The sequence below is a fragment of the Nansenia antarctica genome (genome assembly GCF_963989245.1).
Source record: "Nansenia antarctica genome assembly, chromosome: 3".
Lineage (NCBI taxonomy): Eukaryota > Metazoa > Chordata > Actinopteri > Argentiniformes > Microstomatidae > Nansenia > Nansenia antarctica.
The window spans coordinates 42,587,731-42,611,600 of record NC_137688.1 but is presented as its reverse complement, the minus strand read 5'-3'; the positions used below and the strand labels follow the sequence as shown (position 1 = coordinate 42,611,600).

At 47.1% G+C, this 23,870-nt stretch overlaps 1 protein-coding gene across 2 annotated transcripts in view; it reads right to left on the bottom strand.

Annotated features, from left to right (window-relative positions):
• Nucleotides 1–12,939, bottom strand: part of atp7b (ATPase copper transporting beta) — a 16,262-nt gene extending 3,323 nt beyond the window's left edge. The window contains exons 1-20 of one of the 2 annotated variants that reach the window (XM_080526412.1): nt 12,670–12,934; nt 10,742–11,588; nt 9,772–10,026; nt 9,356–9,519; nt 8,890–9,051; nt 8,346–8,422; nt 7,879–8,062; nt 7,530–7,763; nt 7,307–7,398; nt 5,502–5,629; nt 5,120–5,274; nt 4,859–4,993; nt 4,496–4,690; nt 2,583–2,765; nt 2,188–2,383; nt 1,849–1,995; nt 1,415–1,557; nt 1,074–1,277; nt 698–815; nt 91–193 (exon numbers count right to left, since the gene is read on the bottom strand). In XM_080526412.1, coding sequence (XP_080382538.1) covers nt 91–193; nt 698–815; nt 1,074–1,277; nt 1,415–1,557; nt 1,849–1,995; nt 2,188–2,383; nt 2,583–2,765; nt 4,496–4,690; nt 4,859–4,993; nt 5,120–5,274; nt 5,502–5,629; nt 7,307–7,398; nt 7,530–7,763; nt 7,879–8,062; nt 8,346–8,422; nt 8,890–9,051; nt 9,356–9,519; nt 9,772–10,026; nt 10,742–11,588; nt 12,670–12,855 — 3,908 coding nt within the window. In that variant the 5' untranslated portion in view covers nt 12,856–12,934. Of the gene's footprint in view, nt 1–90; nt 194–697; nt 816–1,073; nt 1,278–1,414; nt 1,558–1,848; nt 1,996–2,187; nt 2,384–2,582; nt 2,766–4,495; nt 4,691–4,858; nt 4,994–5,119; nt 5,275–5,501; nt 5,630–7,306; nt 7,399–7,529; nt 7,764–7,878; nt 8,063–8,345; nt 8,423–8,889; nt 9,052–9,355; nt 9,520–9,771; nt 10,027–10,741; nt 11,589–12,669 lie in introns of both variants that reach the window. The other variant, XM_080526413.1, reaches the window with a different exon arrangement.
• Between the last annotated feature and the right edge of the window lie 10,931 nt (nt 12,940–23,870).

Here is a 23,870-nt window from a genome sequence, read left to right as displayed (position 1 = left end):
ATGTGCGTGTGCCTGAGTGCAAGTGCATGTGTGTGTTGCAGACTCAGATAGATGAAAGGAGAGTATAACACATACAAATGGTGTACTCACAGTCGGAGCAGCAGGGAGGAGACTACCACGGACACTGAGGAGGCAGCCATGGCTGCTGAACCCATCCAGGGCTGTAGCACCAGCCCAGCAGGCATGAACACACCTAGGATGTAGAATACATAAGTCTTTTTTATTGCTCCCCACACACACGCACAATCCATCAATACCTTCCACACACACACACATCATCGACACCTACACACATCCACAGAAATGCACATATCTACACACACTTGCACATACCTATACAACAAGCCTAAAAAGTAATAGAGGTTGAGAATGTTCCATGATCATTTTGAGGAAGCCTGACGTGTTGTGTAAACAGAAAGATGCTACTACTTGACCTTAAGACGGCTACAAACCACAAAAGGAAGCTTTAGCTTTATAGAACCAATAAATCTCTGTAGGCTTGTCATGTGCACACACAAAAATAAACAGGTCGTGTTTGCTCTTGGTGGTGAATGATTGACTTGTTCAGGTTGTCAGAGACAGCATGTGGTTTCAGGAAGAAAAACAGATTTGATTCTACAAAGAGTGGAAAAAAATGGGCATCTGTGTCAGACTAATCTGATTGTGTGTTTGTGAGGTTTGTCAGGCTTGGTCTCACCTGCAGCGATGGGAATCCCTACCAGGTTGTAGATGAGCGCAAAGACAAAGTTGATTCGTATCCTCTGTACCGTCTTTTTGGACAGCTCAATACTGGCCACCACATCCAGGAGATTATTCTACACAGAGAGTACAACCAGCCCAAATAAAAACCCTTTGGAAATGCCTCAGGTCTGCCATGAGCCTTTAAAGGCACTCTCTGGGATATATTCTGCTATTCATGTTTTTTTGGGGGCGGTTTTAAGTGATGTTGAGCTTAAACACAATTCACCATTAAAATGAACTAAAAGAAAGGTACCTCAGGCATGCCTGTGGTTGTGTATTTATGCCCCCACTACATCCTAGCCCACCACCACCACCCTGATGCAGCCCCTTACTCTAATAAGAACCACATCTGCTGCCTCGATGGCCACATCAGTGCCCGTCCCAATGGCGATGCCCACGTCGGCACGGGCGAGGGCCGGCGAGTCGTTGACCCCGTCTCCCACCATGGCCACCCTCAGGCCTCTCTCCTGCAGCTCCTGGACCTTAGCCACCTTGTGGGACGGCATTACCTCAGCAAACACCTTCCTGATGCCCACCTGGATACAGACACACACGCATGCTCCTCATTGCTGTGGTGTTTGTATGTTTGAACGCATGTATGAATGTGTGTGAGTGTGTCTGTGTGTGTGTGTGTGTGTGTTTATGTACTGTATCTGTTTGTTGTCTCTCTTACTTGTGCGGCTATAGCCTTAGCCGTGCGCCTGTTGTCCCCTGTGATCATGAACACTTCTATGCCCATACTGATCAGGGTTTGAATAGCCAGCGCAGATTCTGTCTTCACTGTGTCTGCTATTGCCAGCATGGCACACAGCACACCTAGGGCACAGGGAGACGGACGGATGGATGGATGGATGTAGAGACATTAATATACATGAACGTTTCTCAAAAGTGTGTCAGCAGGTTTATCACTTCTAAAAGAAGCTTAACTTCCACAAACATCTGAATCTTTACGGTCATAAACTCTATTGTCGACTTGATCTGATTTATTTAAATGTACTGTATTTGTGAGATGCAAAGATTGATGAAAAACAACAGAAGAAAAATCATATTGCAATGGTGTCCACTAATGAGTGCATATTTTTCACTTTTATTGAGCCAAAACTGTACCATCTATAGCTACTAGGATGGCTGTCTGTCCTTTGGTCTCATGACTGACCATGGCATCATCCACATCAGCTCCGATGTGGAGACCATTCCGCCTCATCCACTCTCTATTCCCTATCAGGACAGAGTAGGTGTGGCGGGTAGAGGCACCTGGACAGCACACACACACACACAAAGGCAATGTTTTCTTTTTAATACCATGCAAGGGCAATCTAACCTTGAAATCCTTCACACAATATACACACACAATCATGTCAATGGAGATGAGCTCAAATGGAGACTAGAGCAAGAGAGGAAAACAAGGTAGAGGAGAAAACAACTGCGGTGAAATGCAACACAGACCTGTAGATTGTAGGTCTGCCTCAGTGACAAGACTGCTTTCATCAGTGGTGGCCCCCTGCAGTTGGAGCTGGGTATTGCAGGTGCTCTGGTCACCCTGTTGTAGCAGCTCCTCTAAGTTTGAAACTTTGCAACTGATCCCACAGCCAGGCACTGCCTGGAAGTCCTGGCAATAACCCAGCGCATCTGTCTTCAGCTCCTTATATACACATATGCACAGAAACACACACATGCACGCACGCGCGCGCGCACACACACACACACACACACACACACACACACACACACACACACAGTGGAGGGGGAGGGCAAGGGTTAGTAAGGCCCCTAGCAAGAGTAAACTCAGTTTTTTAGTATGTATCAAAGGTAAATGCTTGTCAATTAGTTCTTAGTCTCACCTCTTTGCAGTGCTTGGTCACAGCCATACCTAGTGGGTGTTCACTATTGGCCTCCGCAGTGCCAACCACTGCCAAAATCTTCCGCAGGGGCAGCCGCGCCATTTCCCATAGCACCAAGACGCGTGTCACTCGCGGGACACCGTTAGTGATAGTGCCTGTCTTATCAAACATCACTGCACCAATCTGAGGCAGAAGAAATACACTTCTGTCAGTCTCTCTCTGTCACTGGCTTTTAGATTAAAAGAAGTCAAACCTTTCTAATATTTATGTACCCTAAACATGCCCTTCCAGCCTTCTGGGCATCAACCTGACAAGGACAAATATCTACTTTTTAAATTGTTTATCTACAGTATATTCAGATCAATCAAAAACTTGGTTAAGTAATAATGAATGAATGGTCAAAATCAATTAATTGAGGGTAATGTAGCCATATGGTATTATACACATACACACATACACACATACACACACACACACACACACACACACACACACACACACACACACACTGTAGATTTGATGCCATCACAATCATTTAGAATCTCTGAATTTATAATGTTTGGTTGCTGAGCGCAAAATATGATTTGAAAATATACACATTTGACTCATTGCCTCAAGAATTATAAAGATGCAATTACTTTTGAATATGTTGATGTCACAATCAATCCTAGCAACTTCAGCAGAATGTTTGAGATTAGAATGTTTGGTTGATAGGCAGTAATGTTGAATGGAATTCAGTTTTGGTGGCAACAACCCCAAGACTAGACCTGTGACTTATTTCTACAAGCTAAAATTCCACATTGTTAAAAAATGAGCGTCCATATTCAACAACTTGACCGTTCTGCCACACTCCAAGTGCTCTCTGCTGCAGGGGAGGTAGGCAGGTGTGCAACCAAGTCTCGGCTCACATCTCCAGTGAGTACCTCTCTCTCGCCCAAAACTCTCTACAACTCTATGACTATTTGTAAAACTGCATAATTTGTGAAGAAATTACATTGTAACAAGAATTATTCAGAAATGTATCATGACTTCTTCTACACCCTCCCTCTCCTCAGCCTCACACACCTGTGCAGGCAGCCGCCCCTGGTCTCCCACCCTGGGACACCTGGCTGAACTGGGAGCAGCGGTTCAGACACAACATGACCGTGCTCCAGCACCACTGCTACCAGATCATGCACGACCACAACCTGTCTGAGCAGGATAAGGGTCGTCTGGTCCACATCTACAAGGGACTGATGTCCAGGGCTTTGAGTGACCACCAGAGAGATAGAGAGGCCATCATTCTTTCAGTAACATTGCTGAAGAAGAGGAAGGCCAGACTTATGGAGGAGGAAGAGGAGGAGGAGGTGGAGGTGGAGCCTCCAAGGAAAAGGCAGAAACAGGAAGTTGTTTCCGGGGTTCCAGATTTGGCTGAGGACTTCCTGTGTCTGAGACTTGGGTCCCTCACCCTCTGATTGACAGCTTGACCCCTCCTCCACTTTGAATGGACTGAACTTATTTGTTGAATTATTATTGATATATTTTGAAAAAGTAGTATACGTAGTAGAGGTAGTACTAAGATAAGATAAGATAAAATGGTAAGTAAGATAAGATACAATATGATTTTGAGACATGATGAATATATCATCATAATGTAAATCAATTATAACTGTAGCACATCTACACATACGCACATAGGACACACACACACACACATACCCACTCACATCCACACACACACACACACACAAACTGTGTGGGCATGATGACACACAAACAGTACACGCACGCGCACACACACACACATATATACCTTTGTGTATACCCATGTCTGTGCAGTGCATACTATGTTACTGTAATTACTGTACCTTTATTACAATTTGGGAATCACTGGTTTATAGGAAACATGTGGAGGAAGTACAGTGGTAACTTGCCTTGTGGGCCATCTCAAGCGGCTCTCCTCCCTTGATGAGGATGCCATTTTGAGCGCCAACCCCAGTGCCCACCATGACAGCTGTCGGGGTCGCCAAGCCGAGGGAGCAGGGGCAGGCGATGGACAACACTGTGATGGAGGCCTGGAAGGCGAAGCGGACAATGACATCCGTCTTGGGGATTTTCGAAGAGTAGCCCTGAGAGGAGAAAACACAATGTGTGCACACTTCATTCTTATTTATTCATCCATTTTCCACACAAAACAAGATACCATCCAAGATGTCAATCAGGATTAGGCCAAAGTATGCCATGCTTTGTCAATGCCATGCTTTGATACATTTTGACATGCTCTTCCAGTTACTCACAGGGAAATACTTCTTCACAATGTCAAAGTTGACAAACCCGATCACCAACCAGACCAGCAATGTAAGCACAGAGACAATGACTATGAAGGGAACAAAGTACCCACTCAGCCTGTCAGCAAACTGTTGGATAGGAGCCTGTTGAAACAAAGCTTTATGTTTAAGAAGTGAGTACAGCTGTAGAGAGAGAAAGTGAGAGAGAGAGAGAAGCTGTGTGTACGAGTGCATGTCTGTGTATGTACAATATGGGTACACATGTCTTGCCTTTGAGGTCTGGGCCTCCTCCACTAGCTTGACTATCTGGCAGAGGGTGGTGTCTGCTCCTACATGGGTGGCCTGCACTAAGAGAGCTCCGTGGGCGTTGATGGACCCAGCAATCACTGAACAGCCAGGTCTTTTACTCACAGGCATGGGCTCACCTGACCAGAGACAACCACAAACGGACCACAATGAACCACAAAGACCATGTATGGAATGAGTCAAAAATGCACTTAAGACAACAATGAATCATAGATCACAGTGACTGTAATGAACCACAATCAACCTTAGACACTACTGTAGCTACCTTTATAGTTAAATCTTTTTAAATGTTTGTTTTCTTTCAAAAAGACTAGTAAGATCTCTGATCCCTGGTGAAATCCCCTACCTGTGATCAGGGACTCATCTGCCATTGAGCTGCCCTCGATCACCTTCCCATCAACGGGGAACTTTCCCCCAGGAACCACCTTCACAACATCTCCCCTCTGGACCAGCTCCACAGACACCTGCTCCTCACTGTGGCAGACAGACAGACAGACAGACATACATACAGACCAAGACACACAAGCACATTGTTGCAAGAGTAGAGGTGATGCTGCAATGGCTCAATTCCATGGCCCTCATATTACAGTACCATGTCCCTTAACCATGCCCAGCTAATGCACTAATCTAATCAATACCCACTAATACATCTACAGAGTGTCATCACCCATACTATACCCCAAAGACCATAGATTACGGTATGACCTTTTGGCCACAGACACAAGATTGACACATACAGTATGAAAAACTAAGTATGTACCAGGGTTTCCGTTAACCGGTAATTACCGGTCTTTGTCCGATAAAATCTGTTGAAGTCCGACATATTTAAACCTCTTCGGTCATATTGTCCAGTGAAAATAACCGCTAAACACAGTAGCCCATTCGGCGGTAACCCGCCCCATCTGGCAACCCTGTCTCTCAACGGCGCGAGTACCGTAGTTTAGTCAGTTACCGTAATTTAGTTTGATCTAGTCTAAATAAAACCACTGCAGTGACCGGAGTCAAGGTTATTGTTCTGCGTGTTTTGGATGTGCTAGAGCACAGTGAATGACCACCGAGGGCCGTGAGATGCGGCTAGTAAAGGACGCTAGCGGCCATCTCAACCCCGTTCATTGATTGAGCCTGCCGTGCCCGTTCCAGCCCTGAGTCGGGAGAAGTACTACGGGAGTAGTGCGCTACTATCGACAACCTGGGCTACTGGTACCATTAGATTAGGATTGATTAGATTAGGTTGACAATACCACACTACATTTGAGTTTAGGGATATCAATGTTATATATTTGTGTATGTTTTATCTTTATGTATTAAATGTTATAATTGTTTCACATTTGAGACCTGTCTTCCCCCACTCAGTTATTCAGTCGGTGTCCATCATTTTAGTCTATCTATAGTGTTAGAGTTTAATTTGTGCCACTAAGGTGAAATAGTCCACGGGTGTGTATCCCCCCCGATACATCCTCCCCATTCTCATACTCCCGAGTCTGAGAAAGTATGATTTGACAGGCAGCTAGACTTAATGCCTTCCCAATCAGCGAGACGTGGTTATAGAAATTACGTTGTTTTATTGATAAAAAGGGTAAAACTGGAAAGAGAATATAAAAAACTTACATTACTGTCGTGAAACTATTTAACACACTTCAGTTAACGTAATGTCCGTTCATTGATCGATCGATGCAGTCCGTTCAAATAGCCATCAAAAGCTAAACTAGGCATACTTAAAATTACTAATTACATACTCAAATCCCATTAATGCAATTGAAATAAACATCTTAAAGTAGCCTACAGTCGTAATTCAAAGTAGCAAAGGTGACTAGGCTGCCCAGTGTGGCGCGCGTGCAGCCCTGGACATATTATGCCATAGCGCATGCGAATCATGAAAGCCTATATTATTATATAGTTCGCGATCTAATCGTATCGGATGAGAAATGGACATTAAATGGCCTATATAGGCTACACAACAGCTAATCACCGCGACAAACACCTATATTATATTCTAATATGATGACCGGAATTTTTCCCGTTTGTCCGACAAATTGAAATCTTCCCGGACACGTTGACCGGCACCACATTTTTCTAACGGAAACCCTGGTATGTACGTGGCACTACTGTCTTCAGCTGCTGTTACTGTGAGATAGTGAGGGCTGGGTGTACCTGATGATGGCGTGGTCGGTACCTAGAGTGACCACAGTGGCATCGGTAGCCTGCAGGGACATCAGCTTGGCCAACGCCTCAGAAGTCTTACTCTGCAGAATGGAGACACCCAACACAGCGCCACAAACTGAGGAAACTGAGGAAACTTCAAACACAAACACGCAATGTCTAAGCAATGAAGTGACTGCGTAATACAATGACAGAGATTCCACCTGAGGCATACCTTTGCGATGTGCTCAAGCCATCGGCCGAGGGCGATGAATACAAATAGCATAGGCGGTGTGTCGAAGAAGGTGACGGGGCTTTGGTCGGCTCTCTCTGCCATGGCCACGACTAGGACAACGCAGGAGTAGACGTAGGCAATGGAAGTAGCCAACACAATCAGGACGTCCATGTTAGCTATACGGTGTCTCAATGACCTATAGGCCTGTATGTAGAAGTAACGGCCCCCAAAGATCTGATGAGACAGAAAGGGGGGAGGGGGGAGATAAACCCCATTTGCACCTTGCCATATGTGTCCTGTATCCAAATAATTACCTCCAGCATTGACACTGGGCCAAGTCGGATATTACCTGGACAGGTGTGCAGAGCAGGAAGAAGGCCAGGTTGAGGAGGGAGAGGCCCGGCAGCAGGTTCTGATCCTCGGGCATAGAGCCACCATGCTCCTGGTGCTGACTGTCCATCACCATCATATAAATCATGAGCCCCATCACAGGTACCCCAAACACCAGACTGAACATAAATGAGTTCTTCCATCTAGAACCCAGGCACACATCCACACGAACAAATATACACAGACACACAAACCTCATCAGATGAGCAGGAGCACAAAATTATTAGATAATTATTAATTCATTAATTCATTAATTCATTAATTCATTAATTCATTAGTATTCAAGATACACACACATAAACACACACACACACCAAACAAAACTAAGAAACAACAACTGGAAGGACACTTTCTATCTACAGTAGGCACAGACACAAACAAATACACTGAAGCACTCTCTCTGAAAGAGCTATAACAGATACTTGCTGTTGAATTTCCTCCTGGTGATCCAGGTTTTTTCCAAAGCCTTCGGTCTTGAACAGAGATGCCCCAAAGCCCAGCCCCTAGTACGTAGTACGTGTAGTGTGTGTGTGTGTGTGTGTGTGTGTGTGTGTGTGTGTGTGTGTGTGTGTGTGTGTGTGTGTGTGTGTGTGAGTGTGTGTGTGTGTGTGTGTGTGTGAGAGAGAGAGAGAGAAAAAGAGAGAGAGAGAGAGAGAGAGAGAGTGAGAGAGAGTGGGAGTGAGAAGGAGAGGGTGGGGGTGGGGGGTGTAGAAAGTAAGTAATTCCAAATTGTATTAGTTTTCCTCAATCCTTTGACAGAATCGTAATTTTATTTTTGGTCAAATGTATCTAAAGCTGAATAACAATTCATTGCAAAACTCAAAAAAAATTAAATAATCTTGCCTTTGTACTTTCCTATATCCTCGACACTCATTTGCAAAACCTTTTATTCTTTTTTCTTTTTTTTCTATGTACAGCGAATATTATCACCCTTTTCAAACCTATATGAGAACAATATCAAGTGACATACCTCAATGAGTCTGATGATATCTCGAGCCCCAAGCACTTCTGGGTCAAACTTGATGTGGGCTTTTTTGGTTGCCAAAGCAACCGAGGCCTCAAGAATTCCTTTGGTCCTGGTGAGTTTGGACTCAATGTTATGGACACATGACGCACATGTCATCCCAGTTATCTGTAGGTGACAGAAGCACAGTTCAGTTGCACCTTACAACCCTGGGACCAAATGGTAATGGGGTACACAGCATAAGCAGAATGAAGCCTTTGATTCATTTCTATGACGGCAGGTAATCCCTGAAACATTGCTATAGGGAACCGTAGGCACTTGGGGTCTATTACAAAAGCTAAAGAAATAAAGATTATCATTACTTTATGATTCCTATGCCTTATTTTACTCTACTGCAAGCCCTTTTGACATAGGCGATACGAGGATATATATATATATATATATATGTGCTCAGCCTAAGAGCAGAACTCACAGAAAGGTCCAGTTTCCCGTCCATAACAGCATTGTCTTCTATCAGTGTGGCACCAAAGCCTATGCCCTGTATTAGTTTTGTTACCAGAGCTGCGTCAATAACATCCGGGTCATACTTCACCTCTGCCTTTCCAGCCATGAGAGCAACAAGCACTGAGATGACACCTGAAACAAACAAACAAACAAACAAAACCAAAAAGACAAACATGTACACACGCATGCACACACACGCACACACACACACACACACACTTCATCACAAGGAGTCACAATTGTGTGTGTGTGTGTGGTAAACCACAAACCAGTGAAAGTGGTTAACACATTTCAACACATTTCAATCATGTAGCCACAATAATACTACCAGTTCAAAAGTTCTTCACAGGAGATGATAGTGACTTTAAGGATGACATCACTCACCTCTGTGTTTGAGGAGACTCCTCTCAATGTTAGCCACACAGGAAGCACAGGTCATGCCTGTCACACAGATAAAGCATTTCTGCACCTTCCTATCCTCAGAGCTACCGTTGGCTGTGGCCATCTTGGTAGGATCAGAGCTATTGCTAGGGGTAGACACCTGGGAACGGTCAACACTACCGCTGCCAGCCATCTTGGGGGACCCCACATGGGAGGACATGGGAGGGGCACTGGACCTACGGAGATCAGAACCAGGCTCTTCAGAAGAATAGAAAACAACATATTAGCCACACACAAATGGATAGATAGATGCATGGATGGAGATAGAATTGATTTAAAAAAATAAATACATAGTAAGCCTAGTAAGCATAGAAATAACAAATTATCTTGAATGGAGAGTCTCCATTGAAAGTGTGATGCATGTATTGGCTTAATCTGTGTGTGTACTAATAAAGCCTAAACAGGGATCAAAGTTACTGTAAATACATGATGGATAAATACAAAGCCAGAACGACCTAGATAACCTGTAGAACATTGAAGGAAAAAAAATCTAACATCAAAGAAACATAAACCTTTCCATAATCCGCTTAGGCTAATTCTCTTGACTGGCTCCATTGTGCCATTAAAATCAGCCAGGAAAAGTCTGAGTAATTCAAGAACACTTGATGCTACACTAGAAAGCACACTTGTCTGGTTTCCAAGGAGACCTGTGGCCAAACACTGCCTCCACTCCACCAATAGCAAGGCTGGAAGTGAACTGCATAGAAATGGAATGCATTGAATGCATCAGAGAGTGTTAAGACTCTATGACATTCAGGCTTTTGGGGATGTTTAATAAAGCTGTGAGTTGCGTCCTACAACATTACTCAGCATTCTGTAGAACAATATGTCTACTCAGTTAATATGTCAATAATATATCTATATGTCGACCTAGCCAGAAAATGTAGTTGAGAAAGTACATTAATGAACATACCTGTAATTGATGCATCAAAGCCCATGTCCTCAATGGCTGCCCTTAGCTTCTCTGGCTGAGTAAGATTAGGGTCAAAGGTAACTGTTCCCTTTTCCTCCTTTAGTGACACCAATATAGAAAACACCCCATTCATCTGAGAGATCATCCCTTCAATGGACTGTACACAAGAGTTGCAGGTCATACCTACAATCCCAATGATAACAGTCTGAGTGGATGTATCAAAGATGGAATTTGAAGGCATCTCTTGCCCCAGGTCCACGCCGCCAGTGACTGGTCTGTGAGTGCTTTTGTCTAATAAAGTGGCTTCAAAACCCATATCATCAATCTGTTCCCTTAGCTTCTCAGCTGTCACTATGTGCGGCTGAAATGTCACCACGGTCTCGCCCTTGTCGAGAGACACCTGGATATTGAGAACCCCTGGCAGGGTACCTATCCGTTCCTCGATGGAGCGTACGCAGGACTTGCAAGTCATACCCTCAACCTTCATCCTTGTCAGGGATACTGAGGCCTCTGTCTCCTCCACCTTGGTCACCTCCTCCCCAGCCACATCCATGATGCTGTAACCCATGGCCTGGATCTCTAGAGAGATCTCCCTGGTGGTGATATCCGAAGCCTCGTAGTCAACTTGAGCCAAGCCACTCGCCGTGGACAAGCTAACAGCCACTACTCCCGTCAAGCTGGAGATGCGGCTCTTGATGGCTTGGACGGAGGACTCAGGGGTAAGGCCAGAGAGCTTGAACGTAGCTTGAGAGAGGGTCCTCAGCTCGTTCTGACTTCCAGGCTCATATGCCAGGTTCTCGTAGGCCCGCCTCTGAGGGCACCAGGCCTCACAGGAACTCCCATTCTCCTGGAGAATAGAGTAAGAGTTAGAGAGATAAAGCGAGATGAAACTTGAGAGGGATGTCACACTTCTTTAACATGTAACAATGATTCGGCCCTGGCCTTGGGTGTAGTTGATTAGCCCAAGCATCAGCTGGCCATTTGGGTCCCCTAAGTGTAATTGCCGAAGTGTGTGTGTGTGGGGTTCTAAAAATGTGACCGTCTGGATTCAAACCAATGTTGCCTGTGTATTACAAGACAGTGTTATCCCACTGAGTTCAAGTCTGGGCATTAGCTCGAGGAGCAAACACAAACAGTCGGGTTCTAGGTAAGATGTTAATCAAACCACCTCTGTTACACTAACATTGCCAGGATGTGTATGCGTGGAACCCATAGGTGGTGTGTTAACATGGGTGTTAAAAACATAAAAAACATTCCTGGACAAGCACAATGAACACATGACTGGTGTCTGAGAGAAGCCATAACCCTGCTCACACGGCACCAATGTGACTGCTTAGAGTCAACACTCATCTGGATCTGACACTTTAGAGTAGGGCTTAGTGGAGTGGAAGCAGGGACACAGCCAGAACCACCACTGCGCCATTTTAACAATACAAATTTGGAGTAGCCAACATCTTCTTCACACCTGTGATTTTCAGATTGTATGCTGGTGAATGTGAAACATGATTTTTCAACGTGATATTATTTTCTTGTGACCATGTTCAGGAGCTCGATGTATATGATAATGATCCATGCACAGTAAACCACAAGAGATAGGCTATGGTTGATAGATAGATAACTTCTGTTTAATCATGTTTGTTGACTGTATAAAACCAGGACAGGAAAGCCCAAAAACATCCACTAAAATGCTGCTGTTTGCTGAACTGTAAGTGAGCCCTGGTAGTGTTCAAAGTACAGTTATAGCCTAGTAAATACATATAGCCTAGGCTACGCGGACAGTTGATCTGTCGAATATAACAGTGTAACATAATGATCTATATAATACACGATTTAATGTAGCAGCCAGAATAAACATGATATCTAACCTATGAAAGAACAATTGGCTCGGGATGACACGTGCAAAAATGACCAGTGCGCTCCTTTCTTACCTTCTGATAACCTCGATTCGTTCCGTTCCCGTGGTTCCCTATAATATGTCCGGTTGGGACAGATGAGACTCTACAAGCGCAGTCAGCCTGCCGTGTAGACTGACATTCAGACATACAGACCTGTTCACTAACGGCCGATTTCGAAACATATTTAGTAAGTCTATTTGGCGACTTTGCCGAAAACATGATCTCTTGAGTCTTTTGTTCCCTCTTTTCCGCATAACACTAGAGTGCAAAAGTTCGTTGGTTAACTTTCCATTTCTATCAGGCAAAGTCGAAAAGACATTAGCGGTGCGCGTGAGTAACCTCGCTCTGCTTGCGACACCACGGGCTCTGTGGCAAAAGTCGGTCTGCTTGCGAAACGGGCTCAGTGGCAGTCTGGGCAATAAAATCAGTGTTTTGCGGCCGGCTTCAGGGCACGTAACTACTGTAGTAGGCCTACTTGTAAGGGTGCATTTAGCTGTGTAATAGCACCCACAATAACAATATAAACTTTTGCACTCGGCGCGTGTTTTATTCCTATGCAGTGCAATGTGTGCATAAAGGGCAATTATGTTTTGCCCACATTACACAAATAAAAATGTGTGTAATGTTGTGTAAACTCCATGGGGAGTCCAGAGAATTCCGCGACAATGAATATGAAATGCATTTGCAAATCATTTTCAAATTTCATTAGACTATCATTTTCACAAAGTATATAAAAAACCCTTGCTTATCTTAAACCAACTTCTCATCAATCTCACATTAAAAATTATGGGAAAGATTTGCACAGATTTTACTTATCCCAAACATGTGTTTTATACAAATGTAGATTTGTATAGCCTAACATTGAATTCAACACCAGTTAGCCCGTAGGATGTGGACATCTAAAACCAACTTCTCACCAGAGATCTTGATGTATGGACTATGGCTAGGTTGACGGTCCAAACAAGCATGATCATCCATCAACAAGCACATGCAGATGAAGGCAAATACATTTTTTGATGTTGTTTCTTGAATTGTACACACACGCTCACTCACTGAACACTTTATTAGGAACACTTTTATAATACTGGGTACACTATAGCCTACAGACATGGTATGTCACACCAAGCACCAACATCCTAAGCAATCAAAAGAGAAGCTGTAGCATAAAAAACATTCCTAAAATACGCCCGAAAATCTGATCTGCAGCAATGGTTTTCACAGTAGCCTACTCCATAACTTTGTTACAAAAAGCTTTAGGGTGGGCTCCAGGGAGCAGTTGGATAGTGTGTGTATATACGTAGGCTATGTGTGTGTGTGTGTGTGTGTGTGTGTGTGTGTATGTGTCACTTATATATTATACACACACACACTTAAATGTATATTTAAATTCTGATTTATTTTGAGGGAATTTTTTTTATTTTGAGGGGATTTTGAGCCCTGCCTCTTTTTCTAAGTATTGCATCATAACTGGGGATGCATTGTGTGAATGTAAAAGGCTAAGAATGGGTATGTTGCCTAGAGGCAACAAGGTGCCATAGAGGGTTAAATTCTGATTTATTTTGACCATTGGCCCACTCCTGAAGATAAAGTATGAAGTGTGTTACAGTAGGACTAAATGGCACCTCATTTAGGCAACTTACAGTCCACAACAGGCATTCAGTAGACACGTAATTAAGTGTGAAGCCTAGTATAGGAATAAGTGTTCAATTGATTTAATAGCACCTACTACTCAATACAGGATATAACTCACGTAGTCTAAGGAGTGTGTCCTCCATCTAAACCCCTCAAAAAAAGTTCGGAAACGTTATTTTGGTTGATTATTCCTCCCCTTTAATAATACCAATTGGTATTGTATTTTATATCGTTGGAAAGCCTGATTAGTCACCTTTACAATGAGGTACAACTTGTAAGGATAATGCATTCGTGGAATGAGCAACACAGCTAAACGTGTGGGTAGCGGCCAAAAAATATATTCTTCTGTTGGTATTCACTCTCGTTTGGAGTTGCTTGGTGGATTGGATGATTGCACTCTCCCACATTAATAAGGAAAAAACAACACATATTGGCCACTTTTACACTTTATTAATTTTACACTGTCAGGGACCTCAGTAGCGTGTGGATAACAGTTGAGTTAAGACAGGTGAGTGGTTTAACTAACTGAGGGGGTAGGTCTGCTTACAAGTTATTGATTGATTGATTGATTGAAAACCTTTATTGTCCCCAATGGGGACATTTTGTTGTCAAACAGCTTAGTTAGGGCAGACAGAAAACATTCAATAAAATACATAAAACAGTGCAGGCTCAATAAGTAAAAAGTTCCAAGTTCCAAAGTTAGAATATGCCTTTCCATTTTCTGTCTGACACATCTTATTCAAGGGGTCTTATCGTGCATCTCCCTCTCGTGAACAACCATGTGCCTTTTAAGAGTTCCATTGGTAGCAAAGCATGTGCCGCAATCATTGCAGCGAAATGGTCTTTCTTGTGTGTGAACTCTCTGGTGCACTCTTAGGTTGCCTGCAGAAACAAAGCCTTTTCCACACAATGAACATATACATGGCCTCAGTCCTGTGTGACTCTGCATGTGCATTTTCAGGGTTCCCATCGCTTTGAAGCCTTTGCCACATTCTTTGCAGCAAAATGGTTTCTCTTCTGAGTGGATCCTCATATGCTGATTCAATTTGTCATTATGAGTAAAGCATTTGCCACATTCTTTGCAATTGAACGGTTTCTCTCCAGTGTGACTTATCTGATGGCGTTTTAGACGATTTGCTGCAAAAAATGACTTTTCACACAAAGAACACTTATATGGCGCCTCCCCTGTGTGTATCCTCTCGTGTGCTGTCAGGTGCTGCCTCTGGGTAAAGCATTTGCCACATTCACGGCAGCTATGTGGTTTCTCCCCTGTGTGAACTCTTTGATGGCTCACTAAACTAGAGCTGTTAATGAAACGGTTTCCGCAAACAGAACACTGAAATGGTTTCTCTCCAGTGTGGCGCATCATATGCTCTGCCAGTACATGCTTAAAGACAAAAGATTTGCCACATTCTTTGCAAACATGTGACTTCACACCAGCGTGTCTCTTCATATGATTTCTCCGAGTTCCTGACTGACCAAAACATTTTCCACATACTTGGCATTTAAATGGTTTCTCCCCTGTGTGAATTCTCATGTGCTTTGTTAAATCGCTCTTTGTGGTAAATCCTCTACAGCATACAGTACACCTATGTGGTTTCTCTCCTGCACCAATCCTAAATGCCACTTTCAGCTGACTAGTTGTTTTGCCCTGCCTACACTTTCGTTTTAATGTGGTATCCCCCTTCTGTGGCTTCTCTGGTGCTTTTTTATTTTGTTCTTTCTCTACCTGTATTCTCTTTGTGCGTAGTGGCTTCTTTAACCCTGAACGATCAGATTCTCTGTTACCCTTTCCAGGTACAGTTTGGTTACGGTGGAGATGTGAGGGCTGGAATGAGTGTGGCACCTCTTGCCCCTGAGTGATCCTAAGCTCATGTTCCTCCTCTTTATGTGTGAGGTCTGAGTCGTCCAGTCCCAGATTCTGGCTTCCCTCCTGCTCCCAACGATGTTGCTTAGATGGAACTCCCACTTCACAGACAGAAATAGTAAGCAGCTTGATATCTAAGAGAGTATGAAGGAGAGAGAATGAAATCAATTCAAGGAATAAATGTTGACATCATAGCTAGAATTGCATTAGTAGTAAACAGTTGTTACTGTTCTTTATTACCTTTGTTTCACAATGCAATGAAGTGCAGCTAACCAATTAAACAGTAACTGTGTGCAGTAAGGTCTACCGTTGCCTTTGTTTCAACCAATATTTTCAACACGTGTGAAGGTACAAAACACAGGACAAACGGTAGCAGGTCTACCAAACTACATTGAGTAGAAAATAGCTATTCACTTTTGTTTTACCATGCTATCATCTGCAGTTACGGTTGTTTCCTTTGATAGCAGGTAAAACAACTAATGGCTAAGTGTACAAACCTGCTCGATGTAACTTTATCTGCGGCATGAAAACGAAATCCAACAGCTTTCCTAGTCGGTTGTGCTTTTTCTTTTGGTTTTCTGCTATAGTTTTCTTCACGGAATCGGATATTGCATGCTTCGGTTGTTTAGACATTTTGAAACTGAGCTATAGATTACACTGCTTGGAAAAGGCTTACAAATCTGGTACTTTCAAACTCTTGCTTCTGCATCTCCGACGTAAACATTGCCCTGCCCCCAGCCCGCCAACAATTTATGAAGCCACCTCAGGGAAACGTCACTTCCGCGACACGCTTTCCCAACAAAACGTGCGCGCACACCTCAACCTTAAACTTTTGTGAACCAGCGTGCACTGGAAGCAGCGCTGCTCGCGGGAGCGAGCACCAAGAACGATAGTTATGGAGATAGACTCCAGTTCTATGAGTGGAGCGGAGCCCCATAGGGGAGCTCTGCTCCTATTGGTTTACCCGCTACCTAAAGTAGCCAATGACTGAATTTTTCAATGTCTGCGCCCGCCCTGGGGTGCTATATAAAGGGGCGTCCTTCGCTCCCTCATTCTCCCAAACATATACAAAACAGCCGGGTTTGAACGAGTCGAAGTGGGCCAGCAGCCCTATGGGGCTCCGCTCCACTCATAGAACTGGAGTCTATCTCCATAACTATCGTTCTATATCGTGGAGCTCCGCCCCATAGGGGAGCTCTGCTCCTATTGGTTTAGGCGGAGCGAGCGAGGCCAAATGTACCCCCACTGAGACTATTAATCCGAAAACAATCTCAGCGGCACCCGGAGCTGACCACTGATGTTGGTTCAAGACAACCTTAAAAAGTTGGCCCAACCCACACCGAGTCTGCTCCACTGATCTAGCCCTTACGTGAGCACGCAGGGTCGTAGATCTAACGGAACATGTCCTGGAGGAGGTCCCCTCCCCAGGCACATCCGTAATCATCCTGACAGCACTTGAATAGCATCCCCAACCAGGGTAATCCAAGTGCCATCCCCACTACATCAGTCCTCAGCAAACTGAGGACAGAATGAGAAAGGATGACGAAGAAATATCACTTACCTAACCCTTACGTTGGGTTGTTGATTTAACCGAACATGTCCTGGAGGAGGGTCCCCTCTCCAGGCACATCCGTATTCATCCTGACAGCACTTGAATAGAATCCCCATGACCAGGGTAATCCAAGTGCCCTTCCCACAACATCAGTCATCAGCAAACTGAGGACAGAATGGGAAAGGATTGAGGAAGAATATCACTGACCTAACCCTTACGTGAGCACGTAGGGTTGCTGATCTAACGGAACATGTCCTGGAGGAGGGTCCCTTTCCCAGGCACATCCGTATTCCTCCTGACAGCACTTGAATAGAATCCCCATGACTAGGGTAATCCAAGTGCCTTCCCCACTACATCAGTCATCAGCAAAACTGAGGACAGAATGAGAAAGGATGAGGAAGAAATATCTTCCAAGTAATACTGTTGTGAAGGCCCACAGTTTAGTGCCAGTTTAGTTTCCCCAAAACAGCCCTATTTTGCCCCAGTTATTTCTTTGTTATTTTCTATACTATTTCTGTACGTTTTATGAAGTGTATGTATTATTCTTGTAATGTTTATGCATATGTTTGATGACGTAGTATATCCGGGGTGTGTCCGTGACCCGGATGCTACGTTCGGTGGTGTATATATAAGAAACGGAAGTAGTCCGCGAGTCAGTGTGTGATGAGCATCAGAACGAGAGAGACCAAATGAGAGAGAGAGTAACGCGAAGTCAATGTAAGATGGCGGATTCAGTACGACGCACACCGTGCAGAAGCTGAGGACGCCAGGAAAGCGATTATTGAGTGTACCACTGTAGCCCGTTTAGTTGTGTTCCCGTTGGACCGCCTTGCCAGCAGCCGGCTGTTCAACATTGGACCAAGCGAGACGCCAGCTGGACATAATCGTCGCCTCCACGAGCGGACTGCGACCGAACACTGACTCCAGCGGAGCTTCGACGCGGACCACCGGACTTGGGCCCTTCACCTCGTTGTGGACCACGGAGACGGCCCTTTCCCTCCGCGTTGCTACGTCACCCCCCCCTTTCGTCGGCTAACTTCATCGACGCACATGCCATCCAACCAGGCCTCAACGCGCACCACAGCCCTGGACTATAAGCCTGTTCAGGCCAGAGACTATCAGTGAGTGATTGAGTGCGTGTGTGGCCGGCGGGGAGGGAATGTCTATCTGGGGATGTATAAATCAGTCATGTATAATAAATGTGTTGTTCATATGTGATACCGTTACCGTGTGTTAGTTGTTTGTATGCTAAATGCTAATGCTAATTACAAGGCTAATGCTAATGCTAGTTCCAATGCTAAATGCTAATGCTAATTCCCATGCTAATGCTAACGATAGTAACTGCTAGTCTAACGGTTTGCTGGCGCCCCCTGCCTGTATCCTCCTACACTGCCTATTTAGCTCCATTAGTTAGATAACCAGCCCCTTCCTAAATTATACAGTCCTTTTCAGCTACTCCCTGGTTACAATTGGTCCTTCGAGCCGGATAGGTAGTGTAGTGATAGCATGGCTGAGCGCAGCCAACCAGACCAGACAGTTACCCCCCCTTCTCCGCCCCCTGAGCCAGAGCCACGACCACAGAGAGTCCCGCGGTTGCCTCCGAGGTTACAGGAGTATGAGCTTGAGCTCGAAAGCTCACTGAGTGGTAGCGAGGAGCGCACTCCACGGGATACAGTGGTCGGAGAGGCCGAGGTGTCCGCCGGCGCGCGGGTGGCTAGCACTGAGACAGCCCACAAAGAGCACCAGCCAGAGGATGAGATGGCAGAACCGCAGGGTTTTGCCGTGGAAACGGAAGAACAGGAAGGAGAGGCCCGGTCCGACAGCGCCTGCGGGCGGAAGAGGGAGGGCTTCAGCCTTAACGATCTGCCTCCCAGTACGGCGCGCTCGAGACCTAGCTCCTGCCGCTCAGTGGCTTCCTACCGGTCCAGGGTTTCCGTGGGCAGTTCTGCCTCTGGGGCGGATAGCCTGCACTCCAGAGGGAGTAGTGCCGCGCTGTCCGAATATATGCGCCAACAGGCCGAGATGGCGTTAGAGCGGGAGCGCCAACAGGCCGAGATGGCGTTAGAGCGGGAACGACTCCAGTTCGAGCGTGAACGCCTCCAGCGCCAGGAGGCGCTAGAACGTGAACGCTTCCAGATGGAGCGCGACCGCCTCCAGATGAACGGAGCGGAACGTGCGGCGGAGAGACAGCGCCAGGAGGCGTTAGAGAGGGAACGCATCCAGTACGAGCGCGAGCGCCTCCAGATGGAGGGGGCGGAACGCGCGGCGGAGAGGCAGATGGCGAGAGAGCAACTGCACGCAGAGAAGATGGAGGAAATGATGCAGACCATGCGCGACGTGTGCATCAGCAGAACTCCGTCGGCCCGTAGCTCCAGAGCATCATCCGCACGGCCCTCTCGAGTGCCATCTCCTGAACCCCCCGCCGATGGCTCCATGACCCCCGCCATGACTGTCCAACTACAGGCCCAGCTGACCACCTGGAAGGAAGAGGACCCGGGACCCGACCGCTACGCGGCCCAGAGGGAGCCAGCGTCGCTGCCCGGGAGGGGAGCCATCCCCCAAGAGCGTAGCACACCCCTAGGTCCTCCAGTGCACCAAAATGCATGCAGGCCGGACACCCAGACCGTCACTCCAGCCCCGATGATCCACTACAGGATGTTCCCCCAGGTGGAGGGACCCAAGTTCCCCTTCTTCAAGGACGAGGACAGGAGCCAGTATGTGGAGCTACGCATCTGCCTAGACACGCTCTTGGACGACTCCTGCTCAGAGTCCTACAAATATGCGATTCTCCTTCAGCATGTGAGGAACCCCAGAGCCCACAACATGGTACTGGCCCATGCCTCCGCACCGACACCTTACACCAGAGCGCTCGCTGACTTGGATGCCCGCTACGGTCGTCCCTGGAACCACGCCCTTGCTGAACTGCAAGCCCTCGAACAGCAGGCCCCCATCAAGGATGACCGGGCGCTGGATGACTTCGCGCTCCGCGTACACACCTTGGTTGGAATGCTGAAGACGCAGGGCCCAGCTGGCGCCAGCGAGATCAACAGCACCTCCAACGTAGAGCGGCTGCTCCGCAAGATCCCACGCTTCCGGCAGGAGAGGTTCCGGCGGCAGCAGCGCGTTCGTAACCCCGGGAAGTTGGGTCTGAGCATGGCTGCCTTCGCGGAGTTCCTACTGGAGGAAGTGCATGACACCAACGTAGACGCCATGGGTTACGCTGAGCCGAAGAAGGAGAGGGAGAAGGGAGACCGCTGGGACGGGCCGAGCTCGAACAGAGGACGCCCAGTAGGAGTGCTGCACACGGAGGAGGAGCCTCGGAGAGAGAGGACCACCCGACCTGAGGGAAAGGATTCCTCTCAACCCCCTCAAAGGGGACGGAGAGGTCCACCGCCATGTCCGTACTGCACCAGCGAGCACTGGTTCAATGAGTGCAGTGACTTCAACAACCTGAGTACCGAGGCCAAGCAGAGGTGGCTCGAGGAGCACAAGAGGTGCTGGAACTGTGGGCGCGACCATCTGGCGAAGAACTGCACCTTGAGGAGGAAGTGCAACCGCTGTGAGGAGGTCCACCTCAACATCCTACACGAGGTCTCCCTCGCCAGGTCCACGGAGGGCAACAGAAGCCCTAGGTCCGGTCGCGCACCGGAAGAGGAAACCCCTGTCTACTACCTAGACTCGCCACAGAGCAGCGGCTCCAAGGTCCTACTGAAGGTGGTGAAGGTCCGACTTCACCACAACAACGCTGTGTACGACACGTACGCCGTTCTAGACGACGGGTCGGAACGGACCATCCTTCTCCAGGGGCCAGTGCGCCAGTTGGGGCTCCAAGGGACTGCGGAGAAGCTGACTCTGCGCACGATACGTCGCGACCTTAGAGAGGTCACCGGGGCGAGAATCAACTTCTCTATCTCCCCGGCGGGGCGGCCGTCGGACAGATATCGGCTTCGGAATGTCTTCACCGCAGACCAGCTAGCGCTCTCCCGCTACGACTACCCCCTGGAGAGGTTACGCGCAAGATATCCCCACCTACGGCGAGTAGACCTACATCCGATAGAAGGAGCGGAGCCAACCCTTCTCATCGGCTCGGACAACGCTGAACTGATCGTGTCGCTCCGTCCTCCGCTGAGAGGACCACGAGGCTGCCCGATGGCTGTTAAGACTGCGCTTGGGTGGGCCCTCCAAGGCGCTACCAAGGGGAGAGATAGAGACGGGAGAGCTACGTCATCCCTCCATGTCCGAACCGAAGAAGCAAACCGACCAACCGGACCGCCTGGAGTGGAATCTATTGCTGCCAGTGCACCTGGAACAGTTAGTACCACAAATGGTTCACCACAGGATGACCAACCAAAGAAGAAGTCTCTGTGGACAGAGCATAAGTCTCTGGATGGGAAGCCTTACTACTACAACTCCCAGACTAAGGAGTCCCGGTGGTGGCGCTACCGTGCCATGGCGGCAACAGCTGTTGCCGAGGAACACCTGCAGGTGGCCATGCACCCTCACGTGGCCGAGGTCAGCATTGACGCACCCGTCAACTCCGTCGAGTACACGTCAGCCATGAAAGTCTCAGCCAGTATTGTAGACGCCTCCAAGGAGGAAAGGCCGGAGTTGGCGAAGAAAACGTACAAGTGGAACCCAAAAGAGGAGGCCAAGCAGGCCTTCAAAGAGCTTCTGGAGGAGAATGGTGGTTCATCCAACGCGTCATGGGAGCAAACCATGAGAATGATCATCAACGACCCACGCTACAGCGCCCTGCCCAAGCTGAGTGAGAAGAAGCAAGCGTTTAAGGCCTACAAGGCTAAGAAGGAGAAGGAACAAGCCAAGCAGCTCAGGAAGAGGAACTGGGAGGCGCTGAAGAGCATTCTGGACAACATGGCCAACGTCACCTACCGCACCACCTGGTCCGAGGCCCAGCAGTACCTGCTGGACGACCCCACCTTCGATGAGTACGAGGAGCTGCAGAACATGGACCAGGAAGACGCTCTGATCTGCTTCGAGGAGCACATCCGCGCCCTGGAGAAGGAGGAGAAGCAGAAGACTCTGCTGAGGGAGAGAGACAAGATGTCCGAAGGTGCCGTGGTACTGGTGATCGACCAGTCCCTTCCACGCGCCGCCTGGCAGACAGGCAGAGTGACCAAGGTCCTATCACCTCATACCTCACGCTGCTAGAGCCGCCTAGCCAGTGTGCCTTCTTTAGTTAACTGAAACCGAGGGTTTCATGGGGCGGCTGTTGTGAAGGCCCACAGTTTAGTGCCAGTTTAGTTTCCCCAAAACAGCCCTATTTTGCCCCAGTTATTTCTTTGTTATTTTCTATACTATTTCTGTACGTTTTATGAAGTGTATGTATTATTCTTGTAATGTTTATGCATATGTTTGATGACGTAGTATATCCGGGGTGTGTCCGTGACCCGGATGCTACGTTCGGTGGTGTATATATAAGAAACGGAAGTAGTCCGCGAGTCAGTGTGTGATGAGCATCAGAACGAGAGAGACCAAATGAGAGAGAGAGTAACGCGAAGTCAATGTAAGATGGCGGATTCAGTACGACGCACACCGTGCAGAAGCTGAGGACGCCAGGAAAGCGATTATTGAGTGTACCACTGTAGCCCGTTTAGTTGTGTTCCCGTTGGACCGCCTTGCCAGCAGCCGGCTGTTCAACGTTGGACCAAGCGAGACGCCAGCTGGACATAATCGTCGCCTCCACGAGCGGACTGCGACCGAACACTGACTCCAGCGGAGCTTCGACGCGGACCACCGGACTTGGGCCCTTCACCTCGTTGTGGACCACGGAGACGGCCCTTTCCCTCCGCGTTGCTACGTCACCCCCCCCTTTCGTCGGCTAACTTCATCGACGCACATGCCATCCAACCAGGCCTCAACGCGCACCACAGCCCTGGACTATAAGCCTGTTCAGGCCAGAGACTATCAGTGAGTGATTGAGTGCGTGTGTGGCCGGCGGGGAGGGAATGTCTATCTGGGGATGTATAAATCAGTCATGTATAATAAATGTGTTGTTCATATGTGATACCGTTACCGTGTGTTAGTTGTTTGTATGCTAAATGCTAATGCTAATTACAAGGCTAATGCTAATGCTAGTTCCAATGCTAAATGCTAATGCTAATTCCCATGCTAATGCTAACGATAGTAACTGCTAGTCTAACGGTTTGCTGGCGCCCCCTGCCT